This window comes from Maniola hyperantus, chromosome 8 (genome assembly GCF_902806685.2).
Source record: "Maniola hyperantus chromosome 8, iAphHyp1.2, whole genome shotgun sequence".
Classification (NCBI taxonomy): Eukaryota; Metazoa; Arthropoda; class Insecta; order Lepidoptera; family Nymphalidae; genus Maniola; species Maniola hyperantus.
In genome coordinates this window covers 13,707,451-13,729,915 of record NC_048543.1, presented here as the reverse complement: position 1 = coordinate 13,729,915, position 22,465 = coordinate 13,707,451, and the positions used below count along the sequence as shown (strand labels likewise).

At 41.0% G+C, this 22,465-nt stretch overlaps 1 protein-coding gene across 1 annotated transcript in view; it reads left to right on the top strand.

Moving 5' to 3' along the window:
* The window catches only part of LOC117984591 (histone acetyltransferase KAT7-like), a 32,214-nt gene extending 12,288 nt beyond the window's left edge, over positions 1-19,926 (top strand). The window contains 3 exon segments of the mRNA XM_069500354.1: positions 12,815-12,908; positions 17,580-17,833; positions 18,257-19,926. Of these exon segments, the coding sequence (XP_069356455.1) occupies positions 12,815-12,908; positions 17,580-17,833; positions 18,257-18,352 (444 nt within the window). The 3' untranslated portion in view covers positions 18,353-19,926.
* The last annotated feature ends 2,539 nt before the right edge of the window (positions 19,927-22,465 follow it).

Below are 22,465 nucleotides of genomic sequence, written 5' to 3'. Positions count from 1 at the left end.
AAAAATCCTTTCATAGCGGATGCCTACGTCATAATGCCAAATTTCAGTCCGATCTCAGCGATTCAGTGCGCTGTGCGTTGATAGATCAGTCAGTCAGTCAGTCAGCCAGTCAGTCACTCAGTCACCTTTTCCTTTTATATTATATTCAGATTTATTTTATTCCTCCTACCCTGAAATGTCTTTTTATCTTGAAATCTTGAACTTGCACCTTGTATGCCCAGCAATATGTATTTTTGGTTCATTGTGGATGCAATAAGGAGTTTCCCAATAGTACCCTAATTGTCTATTTAAGAAACGGCTCCAAGCATGGGCAATATTGTCAACAACTGCCTCCTAGAAAGAACTTTGCAAGAAGTTTTTTTTGGACCACAAAGATTGTTATGATATCGAGCCTTTCCTGCTCTACGTCGTACACGCTAAGTTTCGAAAAAAAATGCGCAAATTGCTGAAAACATAGCCGAGAAGTGTGGCCAAGTAGTAAAATTATACTAATAAAAAGCTTAAGCTAATTACTAAGCTGATTTCTAACTTCATGGTGCTATAAGTCCCGCAAATCGCTAACGCACGTGGCCGCCATTTTAGTGACGTCAGCACTAGACTGAAGTTTCGAGCTGATGGGATATTTTTATTTCGGCTGACGTCATTTCGATGTTAATGTGACATGGTTCCAGCTCAATATCAATTTGCGGGACTTATACCCCAAGACGAGTCACTCTTAACCCTTCTGAAATAGTCTTCTATAGGTACTATTTTAGTTCAATGACTTCAACACACCATTGTTAATAGGAAATACGTGGATCGCGCATTAAAGTTTTTCGTTTATGAGCATAATATAGCGCCGTACGTTATAGTTAGCGTACTACACCATTGAGGCGCGTCAGCTGTGGGGTCAACGACCGTGCGCCACGCCCCCACGGGGGTGGGAACTGGGAAGTCTAGATTTTTTGATCTTTTATTTTACGTTGAGCCTAGGCGTGGTAGTTTGCTTTGTTAAACCAATTTACACCTATACCGGCTGCAAAACGGATTTTTCAATTTTTTTTTATTTTTTTTAAGTATATTAGCCATGTTAAATGACTAATATTCCCCTTTCCTCTCCAACTAAGCGTCAGGCTTGTGCTAGGAGTAGGTACGACAATAGTGCAACGGGCGGGGTTTGAACCGTCGACCTTTCGGTTTTCAATTTAACTTTTAGGTTTTAAATATTAACTAGCTGTTGCCCGGGATTTCGTCCGCGTCCTGCGGGAACTCTTTTTCTGTAGATTTGCCAAAAACATTCTTTCATACAAACCTTGCCCTGACAATAACGAACGCAAAAAAAGAGTTACCCAGTTTCATGCAGTCATTTCGGTAGGGCGATTGTCTAAAACTTGCATCAATCATTATTACAATCTCAATTGTGCTGATTGGCTGAATTTGTGCGATTCTTGTTGCAACAATGCATTGTGGCCAATAGTGAGCGATTTTGACATTGTAGCTGTCAAACAACCGCGGTAGAGCCACGGATGTTATGCGCGTACAAGTACAAGTAGATTCACTTTTAGGGTTCCGTACCTCAAAGGGAAAAACGGAACCCTTATAGGATCACTTTGTTGTCTGTCTGTCTGTCGGTCTGTCAAGAAACCTACAGGGTGCTTTCTGTTGACTTAGAATCATGAAAGGTAGGTAGGTAAGTCTTATTGCAGACAAAAGGGAAAAAATCTGAAAATCGTGAATTTAGGGTTACATACAGGCCCAGGGGTTAGGGTTACAATAATTAATAATTAGTATTTTCAACTTTCGAAGAATGATAACTATATCAAGTGGGGTATCATATGAAAGGACTCTACCTGTGCATTCTAAAACAGCTTTTTATTTGTTTTTATGCATCATAGTTTTTGAATTATAGTGCAAAATGTCTTAAAAAATAAGACTGCAGTACGGAACTCTCATTGCGCGAGCCTGACTCGCACTTGGCCGGTTTTTTTATGTAACCACACTTTCATGGTTTTCAGATTTTTTTCCTTTACTTGTGCTATAAAACTATTACCTGCCTTTCATAATTCTAGGTCAACGGAAAGTACCCTATAGTTTTATGATTCGCCCGAATTGATAGACACTACAGACAGACAGAGAGCTGATGGTATATTTTTATTTCGGCTGACGTCAAAATGACGTCATTTCAATGTTAATGAGACATTGTCCCAGCGCAATAGCAATTTGCGGGACTTATAACACAAAAGCAATTCCAAAGGTACTTATAGAAACCCCCAGTTGGCGAAGTACGCAATCGCGACGCCGCCGCCGCCGCGTGGCGCGTGGCGCGTGGCGCGTCGGCCGTGTATCGATCACGTTTATTTTCGGTCGCCTAGGTCAGTTATACCTCGCTATTGTCCCTGTCTCGACTCCCGCCTGTCTGCTGTCTGCGGGGGACCTTTTAGTACCTACCAATATTAACCCGTCAGGGCTAAAGTGACTATTTTTTAGGGTTTCGTACCTCAAAAGGAACCCTTATAGGTGACTAACCTAAGTGCGAGTCAGACTCGCGCACCGAGGGCTCACAGTCGTATTTTTAGGGTTCCGTACCTCAAAAGGAAAAACGGAACCCTTATACCCTACCTACCAAATTTCATGATTCTAAGTTAACGGGAAATACCTATAGGTTTTCTTGACAGACACGACGGACACACAGATAGACAACAAAGTGATCCTATAAGGGTACCTTTTTCTCTTTGAGGTACGGAACCCTAAAAATAAAGAATAAGCAAGCTGACATAGAGGTCACGACACTCACGACATAAAAATTTTAGAAAAGGACATGAAAAAATATTACTTAAGCTATTTTTATATTGAGCTGAAAGTAGAGATAAGATACATTTTAAACGAAATAATTTCGGTTCGTATTTGATGGCGGAAAGATAAATCATACCATTCAAATGCATCGAGGCATCTAGATTTCCTGAAACGGATAACAACCCTTAATATATATATATATATATATATATATATATATATATGATAAATACCCTTAGTAAGAGTTTGCACATTTCGATAACTTTATTAATTTCGAGTGTCGAAACTTAAGTAAAATAAACTTTAAGGCCGTTGTTTTAAAGTTTTGTTTTGAATGTTCAATACTACCGATGTTAGGCAGTTGACGTTCATTTTACTTTAATATGCTCATAGTAGAGCCGTGCACAGGGTACGAAGCCAGGTAAGCAGTAATTAGATTATGTCGAAAAATGAGAATTGATCTATTTCAACTAAGATATAATCTAATCAATATTTTTATGATGCCCAAAACTTCGTCGGCGTGAATGTTGATTTTAAAAATCCCGTGGGGACTCTTTCATTTCCTGGGATAAAAATAGCCTATGTCATTTTCCAGGTCTTTAATTATATCCATACAAAAAAATTCGCCAATCCGTTGCTCCGTGTCAGAGTGGTTTAACGACAAATTAATCAACAATTAGGTATATATTATTGACATTTATTGTACCTACTTAATAACATTGCATGCCATACTTGGTAATACACTGTTTCCAAAAAAATATTGTAACACCACTACACGTGTATTTTTTGCAATAAAAAATTATGAATTATGAATTATGAATTATGAACAAACAAACACACTTTGGCATTTATAATGTGAGTAAGTGCACGCCACTGAGTTATTATATTGTTTCGATACACGAAATTTGTCAACGTTGTCGAGTTGTGCAAACTTGTACTAAGCCTACAGAAGGGTTGTGGGCGCTACTTCGCTATCGTGCGATTTGTGTTACGATTTCAATTACACGCACCGCGGGAGCTGATTGTGATCGCGTCTGCTGTGAAAACTGAATGCAACCACTGATTTGTCTAATGGCATCTATTTCAGCCCCCCTTAGCATGATAGTTGGGGTTATCACATTGCTATAATCTCACCTGTTGTGATTGGCGGAATTTTTGGTGTAATTACTTGTTGTTATATCAGTGTACTAGCTGACTTGGCCTTGGCTCGCTCCAGTGGAATTCAAACCAGCAAAAAAACACACTTTCGCATTTATTATGGTAATTGTAGTGTTTCGATACACGAAATCTATCAACGTTGTCGAGTTGTGCAAACTTGTACTAGGCCTACAGAAGGGTTGTGAGCGCTACTTTGCCATCGTGCGATTTCTGTTGCGATTTCAATTACACGCACCGCGGGAGCTGATTGTGATCGCGTCTGCCGTGAACACTGAATGCAACCACTGATTTGTCTAATGGCATATATAGTACGCGACAGGTCGAGATGGCTATCGGGGTATGATGAGGTGGGGGACGCCCCGCACATTACACGTTACCCGCGATATTCTTCACCCGGTTAGCGCGGGGGCTGTGCGGGTGTGCTCTATAGGTTTTCTTGACAGACACGACGGACAAACTGACAGACAGAAACACAGACATCAAAGTGATCCTATAAGGGTTCCCTTTTTCCTTTTGACGAACGGAACCCTATAAATAAGTCGCGGGAAAAGTTAGTAAGTAAAAAAAGAAAGTTTAAAAAAATACGTTCATTAACGTGATCTAGTAAACTACGGCGTAGCGACGTAGCACTACGTAACGTAAATGAGAGTCAGCGTAGACGTGCTACGGCGTAGTGTAGTGAAAAACAGTAGTTTGATCAGATTATGCAGATTAAGGAATCAGATACAAGGCGGAATGTTTACCAAAAGACTAGCAAGAAGTATTTTTACTATTCAGTTTTTTTGTCAGTATTTTTGTTGCTTCTAAAAAAAGTATCTAATGACATTGTATATGTCCCTTTACAAATTGTTGATCAGTAATTTTAAAAATCATAATATTCTCAAGAAAAATACATTTTTTTTGCGTGTAAATCTTTTACATTCTTTTTTTAATATCTTTATTCTTATAACGCGTAAAATTTAACACCTCACGCGCCATTTTACCTTTTTGTGTTATATTTCATAAAAAGTACGATTTTGTCCCTATTGGGCGCGTTTGGAACCCTCGTAGCTTTAGTTTTCAGTACGTATTAAGTATCACCACTATATCATCTTACAAATTAAAATGTTGACCATCAGTAAGCGTAAAATTTTACCTATTCTGGATAAATAATTTGAGTTTGAGTTTATTTTAAAGGAGAACCGTACTTTTGATATGTCAGTTCACCCATAAGAGTTAAAATGGCACGCGAGGAGTTATTTTGTATGTACTATATAGGTAAGTCGTACTCTACTGACTTAAGTTTGGCAGCCCCATAATGAAAATCTTTATTGTAGCCTTTAAGATCTTAGTATTTTTTTAACAAGTGGACCAATTAATCGAAATACAATACTAATAAAAATATTTGGCAACTACATCCGTTTGGCTCTCAGACAGTTTAAAATCGATAGCCAAGGTATATGATAAGTGTCTCCATGAAACTGTGTATATCTAGGTAAGGTAGCTGGTGTATATGTTACAGGAAATGTATGAAACCTGGGAATTGTACCTATATACTTCCTACGAAATGCCGAGCCAATTTAGGAAATATGTAAAACTAGGCAATGCCCGTGACTTCGTCCGCATGAGTTTCGGTTTTTAAATCCCGTGGGAACTCTTTGATTTTCTGGAATAAAAGTAGTCCATGTCTTTCCCCGGGATGCAAGCTATCTCTGTACCAAAATTCATCAAAATCGGATTAAACAGATGTGCCGTGAAAAGCTAGCAAATCTCTCTCTGCTCATGACGGTCACTGGTGTGACCAGTTTCATTGTTTGATGTATAATACTAGCTTATGCTCGCAACTTCGTCCGCATGGATCACACAAATTTCACATCCCTATTTCATCCCCTTAGGGGTTGAATTTTTAAAAACCCTTTCTTAGCGGATGCCTACAACATAATGACTATCTGCATGCACAATTTCAGCCCGATCCGTCATTGATAACACAAACTTCTTATTGATCTTGGGAATTGTGTACATGTCCAAGGAACTCTATACAATGACGGATTACATATATTTCCGGTAACATAATAATATGTACCTATATAAAAAGTACAGACGTCGAGACAGAGAGTTCGACGCCCCCGCATCCGAATACGCGGCGATGCAACCGGATATACCTATAGATAAATTGAGATTTCGAAGCTCTACGAGCCATTTTTGTGAGGCATCGACAATAAAAACCATTAGTGTACCAAGAAATTTTAAGATTTTTTTAATTTATTTTACCTATCAAACAATAAATTTAAAAAGGAATTAAGAAACTATCATCGTAAAAAAAAAGTAGCTAACATCTAAATATGCATGCAATCACACACTCCCACTTACACACACACACACACACACACATAAGCATACACACACTGTTGTAATTTAATTATTGTATATACCTACATTTATTCTAAATCTATTCTGTTAAAATAGTTTTAATTATAATTTTAAGTAATCTCTTTTGGCCTTCTGTTATACCTAGATTTAGATTTAAATAATAATTATGTATTTACGCTGTTGATTACTTTCAAATAAACAAAATAAAATAAAATAAATAAAATAAGGCTTCATGTTATGGTGTCATTCATCATCATCATCATCATGATTAACTCATCACCGGCTCACTGCAGAGCACGGGTCTCCTCTAGACTGAGAAGGGTTTTGGCCATAGTCTACCACGCTGGCCATGTACGGATTGGTAGACTTCACACACCTTTGAGAACATTATGGAGAACTCTCAGGCATGCAGGTTTCCTCACACTGTTTTCCTTCACCGTTAAAGAAAGTGATATTTAATTAATTAAAACGCACATAACTCCGAAAAGTTAGAGGTTCGTGCCCGGTATCGAACCTCCGACCTCCGATTACAAGGCGGACGTCTTAACCACTAGGCTATCACAGCATGGTGTCATTACCAACTACCAACCAGTCATTTACCAACCAACCAGTTTCTGAAAACTATTCAATCATCAAGTCAGTGAATTGGTAGAATGATCGTTGATTTTCCTTCAGTTTTTTAACCAGTTTCAATGATATAGCAATTTAACTCGCTCATTAAGGGTTTCGTACCATCGTATCGTACAAGAAATAAAACTTTTTTTTAATTTTATGGCTGTTATTTGAAATATTTAGTATTGGTTGTTATAGCGGCAATAGCTCTCACCTATTACGGTTCACGAGATATGTACAACCCGCTGACAGACAGACGGACGGACAGCAGAGGCTTAGTAATAGGTCCCGTTGGCAGCGTTCGGGTACGGAACCAAAAAATATCAAATCTCTCCTATTACAGTTCACGAGTTACAGCCCGCTGACGGACCGACAGACGGACGGACAACGCATGATCAGCACAGGCTTAGTACTTAATAAGATACCGTTGGCACTGTTCGGGAACGGAACCCTAAAAATATATTTGATTTTTTTTTGTTGAAATATTTACAGCAAAGAATATATTTCAAAGAAAATTATTTATTAAACTTACAGTCTGCAGACTGTAACTGTCCAGTTTTAAAAATAAACGTAAATATTGAAGCAGTGAAAAAGCGAAGTCTGGACAGAAAAACCTTTTACGAAAATCAAAGAAACTTTCCGTTATTCCCGTAAACACAGACGGACGGACGCATCGAACGTTTATTTTACACAAGTTGCACTTTATAAATCTAGACGGGCGGCGCGGGGCAGACCGGGGGTCATCGAACCGGGCGGGGGGGAGCGGTTCCCGAATCTTTGACTACCACAGACCCGCCGCTCTTTGCCGCACTAAGTTTTATTGTGTTTCCATTTCCATTTTTCCATAAATTAATTCCTTATGATGCGAGCTTGAAGACCAAAGTCTTCGAACAGTGCGTGTTGCCAGTGATGACATATGGATGCGAGACATGGTCGCTAACTATGGGCCTCATAAGAAAGCTAAGAGTCAATCACGGGCGATGGAGAGAGCTATGCTTGGAGTTTCTCTACGTGATCAAATCAGAAATGAGGAGATCCGTAGGAGAACTAGAGTAACCGACATAGCTCAACAGGTTGCGAAGCTGAAGTGGCAATGGGCAGGGCACATAGTTCGTACAACCGATAGACGTTGGGGTCCCAAGGTGCTGGAATGGCGACCTCGCATCGGAAGACGCAGCGTTGGAAGACCCCCCACTAGGTAGACGGACGACATCAGACGAGTCGCAGGGAGACACTGGATTCAGGCGGCGCAAGACCGTGGCGTGTGGAAGTCCCTACAAGAGACTTATGTCCAGCAGTGGACGTCTATCGGTTGATGATGATGATGATGATGCAAATATGAAAAGAATTTAAACGATAATGAAATACCAACACGATATCAATAAAAACAGAAACAGAGCATCTACGCACACCCAAAGACCAGGGGTAGCAGCAGTGGCGTGCACAGGGTTTGAAGCCAGGGTAGGCATTAGTTAGGGGAACCTGTTTACTGGCAGGTCATAATGTAAAATTTGCATTGAGCTAAATAGAACTGGGGTAAGCAGTGCATTTATGCCTCTATGACCTGCACGCCACTGGGTAGCAGACCAAACGAGGCAGACCGGGGGACGCGCTTCTCATCTTTGACAACCACTGACCCGTCGTTCTTTGCCTAGTACTAGAGTTTATTCTGTTACCACTCTAAAAAAAAAGATTCCGACGAATTGAGAACCTCCTCCTTTTTTGAAGTCGGTTAAAAAAGAAATCCTAAACATATAAAAGAAAAAGGTGACTGACTGACTGACTGATCTATCAACGCACAGCTCAAACTACTAAACGGATCGGGCTGGTTGGCATGCAGATAGTTATTATGACGTAGGCATCTAGTAGTAGGATAGGATAGGTAGGATTTTTGAAAATTCAACCCCTAAGGGGGTGAAATAGGGGTTTGAAATTTGTGTAGTCCACGCGGACGAAGTCGCGAGCATAAGCTAGTTAATAAATAAATTGAGATTATTTTTTCCAAAAGCTAAACAAGAATAATATGCACTTTAAAGACACAAAGCATCGTCTGAAGCAGCTTTCCTTCAGTCAGATTTATTGCTTTACAGCAAATAAAACAAAAATATCTACTGAAATTATTTCAGCTTTTCTAAAATCCAACATTATAAATAGGTAGCTACCTATAGTTCGCGACTGGTCGAGATAGCAATCGGGGTATTTGACGGGAGGACGTCCCGCACACCCGGACGTCACCCGCGCTCGCCCGCACTGGCTTAGCGCGGGGGCTGTGCGGGCGTGCAGGGCGTCCCCACTCAGATTGCCATCTGAACAAGTCGCGTAGGTACTATACTTTAGAGGGTGTGTTAGGTTAGGGTTGAACAACGCATCCCTCTATGTCTAGACACTTAAACACATTCATCTATTGCGAATGTACCGCTTTTCGCCGCGCCGGTCGTCGACCCCGTCTGGAGCGAGCAGACGGCGAATCTGATGCTATAGGAACTGATCGAATCATACCTGAAAGGTTTGCCGTTCGCCCAGACGCGTGAATATCGACGATTAATTAATTCAGCGTATGACCACATTGGGGACTTTTTGTTTTCAACCCTCGAATACGACGTAGAAAGACTTATGCCTGAGATCTATAGAGCATACTTTGTCATACTTAAGTTTCAGTTAAAACGAGACAGGTTTATGCCAGCGATATAGCGCTGTCTCCTTTTAAAAGTGCGCTCTATATAGATCTCAATTTTAGAGAATTATACAATTCGAACCCTACATATTATATTGATTTTTTTTGTACTAGTTCTTGAGTTTACCAAATTCTTGTTGTTTTGTTCTTGTAACTAATAGGTATATAAAAAATCCGCGCTCGCTTCGCTCGCACATTTGTTATATGTTAGTTCATGCCCGCCCGCAGCTTAGTCCGCATAAGTTAAGGTTTTCAAAAGTGCGGTTTCCGGGATGCTAGCTTTCTCAGTAAGTACAGTACCTGCACGCCTAACATGCGCCCCACGAGAAAATTTTGTCTACACATTTACTCGTGTTATTTGTTATTTCTATTTAAATAAGACGAGAAAATTCGTAGACAATTTTTTCTCGTGGGCCGGCTAGTTAAAAAGAAAGGCCGTGAAAAGGTAGATATATAGACAGACGTGCTCTCGCATTTATATTATTACTTATTAGTAACTACCTTCACATTTTTTCGTAAATAAATACCAAAAATTTCGCGCTGGCTTCGCTCGCGCTTTTATTTTCAACTAGCTGATGCCCGCGACTTCGTCCGCGTGGAATTAGGTTTTAAAAACCCGTAGGAACTCTTTGATTTTCCGGGATAAAAAGGAGCCTATGTCACTCTCCAGGTCTTTATCTATACCGATGCAAAAAATCACGTCAATCCGTTGCACCGTGGCGACGTGATTGAAGGACAAAACAACAAACAAACACACTTTCGCATTTATAATATGGGTAGTGATTTACAGCACTCCCCTTACTCTCACTTACTTCTTACCTGAGTATATTATATTATGTTTGCTATAGAATTACTCGAACAAAAGCGTAAGTACCTATCTATCGATACATAATACGGCATGCAAGGTCTAGACGGCCCCTCGGCTAAAGAATCTAAAACTGCAAAGAACTTTCCAATTCCGAATCACTTGCCCCGCGGGCCCTTGTGGAGTTACGGGGCTTAATGAAGACTCAGGACCGAAAAGCGATGCTGCGCCTTCTCTAGCGGGAGGCGATATACGAAAAGTTATCTTCTGTCAAAGTACCGGACCACTTGGTCGTAAATAATTTAGTGCAGACTTTTTAGCAACGGCTTTTGGTCTAAGTGCATTTACTTATATATCGATGCAAATACGACATGCAAGGTCTAGACGGCCCCTCGGCTAAAGAATCTAAAACTGCAAAGAACTTTCCAAATCCGAATCACTTGCCCCCGCGGCAATGTCTTCTTACAGGCGAGCCGTGTTGTGAGGAACAGACGTCTGCATTTATTGCGTTTAAGCGTGAGCGCCGTCTAGACGTCTGGGAGCGTGTTTACATCCGCAAATTGTCACTGGGGTGCGGGCTGAGGGGTCGCCGATCTTATATGTGAAACGTTTCCATGTCTTATATCTGATGAGCGAGCTATGTCTTCTTGCAGGCGGGCCGTGTTGCTCGCTGTGAGGAACAGACGTCTGGAATTATTGCGTTACAGCGTGAGCGCCGTCTAGACGTCTGGGAGCGTGTTTACATCCGCAAATTGTCACTGGGGTGTGGGCTGAGGGGTCGCCGATATTATATGTGAAACGTTTCCATGTCTTGTATCTGATGAGCGAGCTATGTCTTCTTGCAGGCGGGCCGTGTTGCTCGCTGTGAGGAACAGACGTCTGGAATTATTGCGTTACAGCGTGAGCGCCGTCTAGACGTCTGGGAGCTAGTTTACATCCGCAAATTGTCACTGGGGTGCGGGCTGAGGGGTCGCCGATCTTATATGTGAAACGTTTCCATGTCTTGTATCTGATGAGCGAGCTATGTCTTCTTGCAGGCGGGCCGTGTTGCTCGCTGTGAGGAACAGACGTCTGGATTTATTGCGTTACAGCGTGAGCGCCGTCTAGACGTCTGGGAGCGTGTTTACATTGTGCAAATTGTCACTGGGGTGCGGGCTGAGGGGTCGCCGATCTTATATGTGAAACGTTTCCATGTCTTATATCTGATGAGCGAGCTATGTCTTCTTGCAGGCGGGCCGTGTTGCTCGCTGTAAGGAACAGACGTCTGGATTTATTGCGTTACAGCGTGAGCGCCGTCTAGACGTCTGGGAGCGTGTTTACATTGTGCAAATTGTCACTGGGGTGCGGCTGAGGGGTCGCCGATATTATATGTGAAACGTTTCTAATTTCTTTCTGAGGGGACATCAAAAGGATACGCGGGTGTAAATAACTAAATAACTCGCAATTCTGAAACGCCTCTGTAATTATTTTAAGAGCGCATGCTGAGTAGGTACGTAGACATCTAAACGAAAATCTTGTTCCGCAAACCATCCGACTAGGCTTGTCAACCGTTGTTTTATTGTCTACGCTGAGTTATTCGAAACAATTTAATCACAACAATTCGATAGACATTAAGTTACTCTCCACTAGTAGTCATCCCATGTTTTGTTGTCTACACTGAATTGTCCGAAAAAATTAACCACAAGAATTCTATGAAGTCTCTTGATTAAATTAGTTTAATCTCCACTAGTATTTTCAATTTGTTTCGTGCAATAGCGACTTTCCATCAACTAACATTAAAAATTTCTTATTTGGAAAGACCGTACCAGAATTTGAGATTTTTTTATTGACACGTACCTATTAAATTATTTTTGCAATTTTGGCTACAGGTCCCTGTTACGTCCATCATCATCATTATCAACCGATAGACGTCCACTGCTGGACATAGGTCTCTTGTAGGGACTTTCACACGCCACGGTCTTGCGCCTCCTGAATCCAGCGGGTCCCTGCGACTCGTTTGATGTCGTCCGTCCACCTAGTGGGGGTCTTCCAACGCTGCGTCTTCCGGTGCGAGGTCGCCACTCCAGCACCTTGGGACCCCAAATTCTATCGGTTGTACGAATTATGTGCCCTGCCCATTGCCACTTCAGCTTCGCAACCCGTTGAGCCGTTCATCATTATTCATTACACTTACAAAAAAAAAAATACAAAAAAAAAAACCGATTTCAATACACAATCACTAAAAATTGAAAAAGAATTTAATTTATTACCGAATATATTATGTATACAAAAGTTAATATTATAGTTCCATAATAATACTTTTTGGTGCCGGTGCCAATTAGCTTTAGCTGCGTGAATCGTCTAGACTTCATATTTTTGTGAGACTCCACAATGGCACCTCATTGGCACCGACCCCAAAAAATCCTCCTTTTTTGAAGTCGGTTAAAAAGTGTTTTTGTTCGCAGGAAAAGAACTCATTCCTGAACTACAACGTGTCCTGTATTCTCACGCTGCCGCCGTACCAGAGACAAGGTTACGGCAGACTGCTCATTGACTTCAGTACGTAAAGTATAACAAGCAACAACACTATGTTTCTATGTCTCTCTCACCAAAGTCCAAACCAGGAACTTGCTTGAAGACCTACGACTCCTCACTTTGGTAATAGGGTCTTGGACTGTACTATTGTACATGGACCTTTAGAAAGAGATAGCAATTTTGTAGAGCACTGTCTCCGTCGTTGAGACCGACAAAACGTCATATAGGTATGAGTGACAGAGACTCTACAAAGCCGAAATGTCATTCTAAATTTGTATAGTCCGTCGCGAGCATAAGCTAATTATAAATAAATAAATGTCTTTGCACCGGGCAGTATGGGAAGGTCCACAATTTTGGAACCACTTAATATGCTGACTGCCTCTAGTATAGCTCAAACAGCTGGCTCTGACATTTCACATGTAGGTTATCCTTATAAAGACACCCCCCACTAACAAGTATCTTGAGAATCCTTTCAAGCGAGTGAAGTGGGGACTGGTCAGCTAGTAATCAACGCGTGGTCCATTTAAATTCGCAAATCACACCTTTGTTTTGTCGTGGGGGCAAAGGAAATCCACAACATAACCTGGGCCTTCCAACAGCGTAACATAAACTAGCGTTAACAAAATATCAGGACTTTTTTTATTACAAAACGAAAACACAGCATAACCATAAAAATAAAGTTAATTCACGAGATTATTACATGGGCCAGTAAAGCTTTCACCGTTAAGTTAGTACACATTTCTTAAGTTGGGAGTTCATTTCTAGTAGCAGGCAGTGAGGCGTGTGCCCACCATGACGAGATGGGTCCAATCCCGTCACCCATCGAGATAGACGTCCACCGCAGGATAATGGACATAGGTCTCCTCTAGGAACTTACACAAGCCACGGTCTTGCGCCGCCTGAATCCAGCGGCTCCTGCGACTCGTTTGATGCCGTCTGTCCACCTAGTGGTAGTTAGTTTTAGCCTCAATAGCTCAACTGGTAAAGGAGTGGACTGAAAACCGAAAGGTCGACGGTTCAAACCCCGCCCGTTGCACTATTGTCGTACCTACTCCTAGCACAAGCCTGACGCTTTATTGGAGAGGAAAGGGGAATATTAGTCATTTAACATGGCTATTATTCTTTAAAAAAAAAAAAAAAAAACCCTGATATCAAGCGTAGTTTTGTGTGCATTTCTTGATAGCAGAGACGAACCCTTCGCACTTATATTGGAATTGGTCCACATTGTGATATTTCTTATTGTACGTATCACAAGCACGTATTATAAATCTATTTTGACTGTAATTGGTTTTGGCCAGTGGAATCGAAAACATAACAATTTTGGAGGCACATTTACTTAACCTAAGATTTTGCTTGGTTTCCTTTATAACTTAAACCCTCACGATGTAGAAATCTACTCGAGTGAAGTCGGGTCGGGTCAGCTAGTAATCAACGCGTGGTCCATATAAATTCGCGAATCACACCTGAGCGGTCAGCACGCAACCCTCGCGGGTTTGTTTTGGCGTGGGGGAGGAGGGGCCACGTCGCGACGCGGCCGTCGACCCGACCTGGATCGATGCACTGCAGTATGGATCGGTCTGCAGTCTAGACTTCCCCACGCCACCCTAAAGGGTGACTTCAACGAATTGTAGATGCGCGGAATTTTGATGGGAGTGTTAATTATTAGTGTTAACTTTTGGGACAACTTGCTAGTTCGGGTTGTCTTTAATTGGGCACGTCTCCACTCGGAGACATTGTTGGGGTTTATTAATTATTTACTTAGTATCGGAATGATTCGGGTTTGTTTACGCATATAATATTACTAGCTTTTGCCCGCAACTTCGTCCGCATGGACTACACAAATTTTAAATCTGTATTTTAGGGGATAAGGGTTGAATTTTCAAAAATCCTTTCACGTAATAATAGCTAACTGCATGGCAAATTTCAGCCCAATCTGTGTAGTAGTTTGAACTGTGGGTTAATAGATCAGTCCGTCAGTCACCTTTTCCTTTTATATACCTATCTAGATAGTTTTAGGTTGTTGTTTAAAAACCGGTGGGAACTCTTTGATTTTCGGGGACATAAAGTAGTCTATGTCACTCTCATTATCATCATCATCATCAGCCGACAGACGTCCACTGCTGGACATTGGTCTCGTGTAGGGACTTCCACACGCCATGGAGGGAGCCACGGTCTTGCGCCGTCTGAATCCAGTGGCTCCCTGCGACTCGTCTGATATTGTCCGTCCACCTAGGGGGGTCTTCCAACGCTGCGCCTTCCGGTGCGAGGTCGCCATTCCAGCACCTTGGGACCCCAACGTCACATAGTTGTACGAACTATGTGCCCTGCCCATTGCCACTTCAGCTTCGCAACCCGTTGAGCTATGTCGGTTACTCTAGTTCTCCTACGGATCTCCTCATTTCTGATTTGATCACGTAGAGTAACTCCAAGCATAGCTCTCTCCATCGCCCGCTGAGTGACTCTGAGCTTTCTTATGAGGCCCATAGTTAGCGACCATGTCTCGGATCTATATGTCATCACTGGCAACACGCACTGTTCGAAGACTTTGGTCTTCAAGCACTGAGGAATTTTGAACAAGAAGACATCTTGAAGCTTCCTGAACGCTGTCTAGGCGAGCTGGACAACTGACATATTGTCGTAGCGGAACCACGATGGTTTCGCAGTGGAACTATACTACAGGCGTTACGGCAGTGTGCGATAACCTTTAAAGTGAAAGGTGGCAGCATGGTTACGCTTTCACGCGTTGCTAAACGATAAAACTTATACAAATAATTATTTCGTTGGGACATTGATTTATTGGACACGTTTTTTTGACAGTTTATAGCCGCGTTTAAAACATTTTTTTCACTACAGTATTTTTAACTGTACCTACTCTAAGTCCCGCAAATTGCTAATGCGTGTGGCCGCCATTTTAGTGATGTCAGCACTAGACTGAAGTTTCGAGCTGATGGTATATTTTTTTTATTTCGGCTGACGTCAAAATGACGTCATTTCGATGTTAATGAGACATGGTTCCAGCGCAATAGCAATTTGCGGGACTTATACCATTACATTAAAGCTCTACGACTTTGATTCGGAACTGCTTATTTTGAATAACTTTTGATCTGCTACGTTACGTCAAACAACGTTTAAAATAAATAAAATAAAAGTTAGTTGAAATATTACTCATATTCCCCATTCATCATCTTCATTATCAACCGATAGACGTTCACCGCTGGATGATGGGCATAAGTCTCTTCTGGAAACTTACACACACCACGTTCTTGCGCCGCCTGAATCCAGCGGCGCGGCGCTGCGACTCGTTTGATGCCGTCTGTCCACTTAGTGGTACTTAGTTTTGCAACGTTTCCGTGCGAGAAAACCTAGTAGTAAAGTCAAAATTCAAATCATTTATTGAAATTGGGTACCATTGTAATCTTTCTGTTTGTCAGTTGTTGTATCTATATATATAAAAGGAAAAGGTGACTGACTGACTGATCTATCAACGCACAGCTCAAACTACTGGACGGATCGGGCTGAAATTTGGCATGCAGACGGCTACTATGACGTAGGCATCCGCTAAGAAAGGATTTTTGAAAATTCAACCCCTAAGAGGGTGAAATAGGGGTTTGATATTTGTGTAGTCCACGCGGACGAAGTCGCGAGCATAAGCTAGTTTGTAATATAATGTGGTGAATAATTAATTACATCAATTTAAAACTAGCTACGAGGGTTCCAAACGCGCCCTGGTCAGAGAAGAGCCCGCAACAGACTCAGTCGGGTATTATTTTTTATTATCACCACTTTACATGAAAAAATGAAAAATGAAAATGAAAAAATATTTATTTACCATAGATCAATCAATTATAACATTGTGTTATGGTACCCACACTAGGTAGTCCTGTGTCGTGGGTACCTAATAGAATTAACAATAAACAATTAACCGGTAAATTGACGCTCGGTTTACTAGTCTACGTTCACTTAACTAAGGTAGGTATTTATCTAAGATTAAAAATAAGGTTACAGTACAAGCTATGTTAAGATTAATTATATACATTATTGTTTTAAGTATAGCATATACATGTAATTATTAATATGTATTGCAGAGAAAAGTTCTCCATTCTCCTCCCCGCAACTAAACGTGAGGTTTCTTACTAAAACTCTTTGACTAGCCATAAACTTGAGTGAACTTGATCCCAAATCCCAATATAAGTTGAACGAAGAACAAAGCGATAAATAAACATAAACAAAGAAAGCGCCAAGTAAAAACCACGCCACGTTAGACTCAAATAAAACTCCACAACCGAACTACTAATACTATTTCCGTTCAACAATTCTTATAAACTCACGTAAACTATTTATCCTGTAAATAAACCACATTTTTGTTTTTTTTTTTAGATACAAGTTAGCCCTTGACTGGAATCTCACCTGGTGGTAAGTGATGATGCAGTCTAAGATGATAGCGGCCTAACCTGGAAGGGGTATGGCAGTTTTTATCAAACCCATACCCCTTTGGTTTCTACACGGAATCGTACCGGAACGCTAAATTGCTTGGCGGCACGGCTTTGCCGTAAACATTAAACGTAGAGTAGCCATTTTTGAAGTTTTATTTTGTAGCGGTCGGCCTTAGCTTTCGCTGTTGCCGGGTGTCCCCTGTATATCTCACCCTTTTATTAGGTTTTAACTTTTTATTAATAACCAATATATTTTGTTTAGGCTACTTGCTCACAAAAGTGGAGGGTAAAGTGGGGTCCCCGGAAACCCCGCTGTCCGACCTCGGGCTGATATCGTATCGGTCATACTGGAAGGAGGCTCTCCTCAAGCGGCTGTGCTCTGCGCCGGGCCCCATGCTCAGCATCCGCAACCTGAGCACCGACCTGGCGATCGCGTCGTCGGATATCGTGTCCACTCTGCAGGAACGGGGCCTTATGAAGTACTGGAAGGGGAAGCATATTGTGCTCAAGAAACAGGTGCGGTGCAATACTACTTTTACAAGATATTTTGCTATTTTTGTGTTTATATGTAAACTTCCCGCTTACTTTACAAATAATAATTATTTGGAGACTTTAACTTGAGGGTAACTCAGATTTATATTTAAGCAATTAAATATCACTTGCTTTAACGGTGAAGGAAACCTGTAGATATGCCTGAGAGTTCTCTATATTGTTCTCAAAAGGCGTGTGAATTCTGCCAATCCTCACTTTGCCAACGTGGTGGACTATGCCCAAACCCATCTAATTCTGACAGGAGACCTGTTCTTAGTAGTGAGCCGGCGATGGGTTAATCATTGTGAGAATAAAAGTTGGTATTTAAATAAACGTCTATGCGAAGCGATTCTTTTGTACCTGGAAGGTTATTCTGTGGCATTTGCTCACGTACGTGTTGGTGTTCAGGAGGTGCTGGAGGACGCGACGCGACGCGCGGGGCGCGCACGCTGCGTGGACCCCGCCAGCCTGCGCTGGTGGGGCGGCGGCGGCGCGCCTCGCTGACGCCGCGCCCCCCGCGCCCGCCGCCGCGCGCCCCTCGCGCCCCGCGTGCCACTCGCGCCCCTCGCGCCCCACGCGCTCCGCGTGCCCCTCGCGCCTCTCGCGCTTCGCGTGCCGCGCCCGCACAGCAGCGCGGCCAGGTCGCTGTTCTAGGGCCCTTCGACACATGGGCGACGGGCGTGCTAGTGTTGTGACTGACTGTGTATTGATATCTTCTAAATCATTTCAAATGTGTATCAAAAATTGCGGAATTGGCAGGATTCGTTAGCCTGGAGTACACCTTCGACCGCTAGGTACACGGTTCACTTACTGCCAAGTGTCGAAATTACAGATATAATTATTATTCAATACTCAAGCAACTGTTAATGCCATCTAGTAGCGACACGAGGCAATTATCAAAATTACTTTTCAAAGGCCCACATTTCATGTAATATAAGAAAGGGCTCCGGTACGAACCCTGCGGGTTCCGCAATTTTTGATATGCATTTAAAATTATGTAGAAATTTACTTGAAATGTAGGTAAAAACACTATCATAAAAATTAGAAATGTATCGATATCATTGCGTAGTGTAAGTGGTAGAGAGAGAGCCAGCGCGTGCTGCCTCTCCCTCTATCAAAGATCTACCTTTTGACCCTTTTATAAAAGCTGAAAGTTTCTCTGCGTATTGTCCCCAACACTGGGAGGAACGTTTGTTTGGAATGGATTTCCATTAAAAGTATAGTTTATTGCGACTATAGGTATTAACGTATTTAGTCGAAGTAAGCCCGACTAGTTTCGAACCCATCCGGGGTCCTTTTTACACATGGACTGAGCTCGCTGCGGTTGCAGAACCCCGAATGGATTCGAAACTATAGTCTGGCTAACTTCGACTAAATACCGTACGTATATAGCCGTAACAATCTATACTTATAATAGAAATCTTTCGCGATAGTTTAAACACAAAAAAGATTTAATTATATCGGAACTATAGTGAGTGATATTCATAATAAATATAACTAATAAATAATCGACTAGATATAGTGATTAGTTGACCGAACTAGTTTCGAACCCTTCCCGGGTCAAAGGGCCTCTGCTTACGAGGCGGCCCGCACGGATCGCTCGAGCTGTGCGGGGGGGGGGGGGGGGGGGGGCTAAGGGTGAGATCTATAAACGTACTCTGACTTTGCTTAGACTTAAGACAAAGTTAAAACGAGACAGATGTACATCTCTCACATACATCTGACTCGTTTTAACTCTTAAGTCTGAGCCAAGTCAAAGTGCGCTCTATAGATCTCGGCCTAAGATTTAGATTTTATCATATTGGGGCCAATTCTCTTGTACACAATCTCTAAACTAAACTAAATTAATAGGTCTAAATCTAGTGCTATCCTTTTCCGCAAGCAACATTATGAAAGGGATAGCAATAAATTTAGACGTGCCCTTTTAGTTTAGTTTAGAGATTGTGTACAACGGAATTAGCCACATTGACGGTTTTTGACTATTTGCATTCCAAATCCCAATGCAACGAACCTGATGTTGGATTGTGGATAATAAAGGTGGCAACTGACCTGGAACCTGTTGCGAATTACGCTAATTTAATAGGCTACTTGACAATTTTTTTAAGTTGGTCTTAAATGGTTAATATTTGTCCTATTATATCAAAAAAATTAACACTATATTTTTTGCGCCCTAAAAACCGTAAAACTTTAATTTAAAAAAATATTTTTCTTAGACAGGTGAAAACACTGTCGGCCATGTTTGGCCGATAGATTATCTGTGCTCTGACGTCATGCATTTGTAAACAACAGTACCTATAACCCTGTGGTTATACTGTTGTTTACAAATGCATGACGTCAGAGCACAGATAATCTATCGGCCAAACATGGCCGACAGTGTTTTCACCTGTCTAAGAAAAATATTTTTTTAAATTAAAGTTTTACGGTTTTTAGGGCGCAAAAAATATAGTGTTAATTTTTTTGATATAATAGGACAAATATTAACCATTTAAGACCAACTTAAAAAAATTGTCAAGTAGCCTATTGGTAGAAATCAAACGTGAGTTTTTGGCATCCATTTTCGAATGGATATGCGGTGTCTATGATTTGTCGTTCACTGGTTTCAGTTGTTCTATAGTAGAATGATGGTCTGGTGAAAATGTAATGCGGAGAACCTTCGCAGCTCGGCTGTAACGATTACGAATGTTCACACTGTAACATGTTACAGCTTACAGCACGTTCAAATGACACAGGTCAGTCGCCAGCTTTAACTGCATGATAATTTTAAGAATAAAAAAAATGTTTATATAGTATACAATTTGTAAATATTATTAGGTACAATTTATTGAATAGGCTAGTTCAATTTTTATTAGATAATAATATGAATAATTATGGTTTTATAATAATTTGTATTAATTTTAAATTATTATTGTTGTTAATTATTAATTATTAGTATAATAAATAATTTCTTACACATAAATCTACTAATATTTATACTTACTAATATTATAAATGCGCAAGTGAGTACGCCTACTACCTTTTCAAGGCGCATGCGTTTTAATTTTTCATCCTGGAGACAGACATAGGTTACTTTTTATCCCGCAAACTCAAAGAGTTCCCGCAGGATTTTTAAGATCCCATCAGTTTAACTGATTTTGACGAAATTTTGGTAAACAGATGTCTCGCATCCCGGAGAAGCGCATAAGGCTATCCCGTGGGAACACTGAGTCAGCGGGATGAAAAGTGGCTTATGTCACAGATCCATGCAAAAACACCCGCCGAGTGCGCTCCATTGAGGCATGGTTGAAGGTCAAACCAAAAAACAAACATACTTTCGCATTTATAATTTTGGTAGCGATGTTATTATTTATTGTACCTACATTCGCAAAATACAAACCAATAAATAAAATGGTGGCCTCAATTTACTATTGAGTGCTAAGTAATTGATTTTTTCCCACCTTTAACGAGAAATTTCCGTTTAGCCCGCGGCCGCAGCCGGTTAGCGGCAAATGTTGTCACAATATAGCATAATATTATCCATACTAATGTCACTTGCTTTATCGGCGAAGGAAAAGAAAGTGAGGAAACCTGCATGCATAAAAATAATAGTGCTACTTTACCCTGCAGCACAGATTCTCTTGACACTAGAGGAGGTATAGTAAGACTAGAATCTCATGGCAAATAGGCATAGGCAAATCGGCATAGTCACGAAATGTATTTAAAAAACCGGCCAAGTGCGAGTCAGGTTGCGCAATGAGGGTTCCGTACTACAGTCGTATTTTTACGACATTTTGCACGATAATTCAAAAACTATGATGCATAAAAATAAATAAAAATCTGTTTTAGAATGTACAGGTGAAGACCTTTCATATGATACCCCACTTGATATAGTCACTCACTTCGAAAGTTGAAAATACTAATTATTACCTAGTTCATGACCACAATTTAATTTTTTTTTTGTGTGATCTAACCCTAAATTCACGGTTTTCAGATTTTTCCCCAAATGTCAGCTATAAGATCTACCTATCTGCCAAATTTCATGATTCTAGGTCAACGGGAAGTACCCTGTAGGTTTCTTAACAGACAGACGGACAACAAAATGATCCTATAAGGGTTCCGTTTTTCCTTTTGAGGTACGGAACCCTAAAAACATAATTTTCACTATGACACTGAGTAACAATATTCATATAGTATGTACTATATATACGTAGTAGTACATACAATCTCTTTGCTATATATTTTTTTTTTTATTCAGATACAAGTTAGCCCTTGACTGCTATCTCACCTGGTGGTAAGTGATGATGCAGTCTAAGATGATAGCGGGCTAACCTGGAAGGTGTATGGCAGTTTTTATTAAACCCATACCCCTTTGGTTTCTACACGGCATCGTACCGGAACACTAAATCGCTTGGCGGCACGGCTTTGCCGGTAGGGTGGTAACTGGCCACGGCCGAAGCCTCCCACCAAATAAATACATAGGATATTCATCAGTGATATTCACAGAGTACAGTGTTGCCAACTTTGGAATTTCATTTCCGTATTTTTCATGAGATTCTGGTATACCTTTATATCTGTTAGTTATTCTTAGCTACTCAAGGCTAGGAACTATACAGTCTAGAGATTGTATAACACTTGACTAGG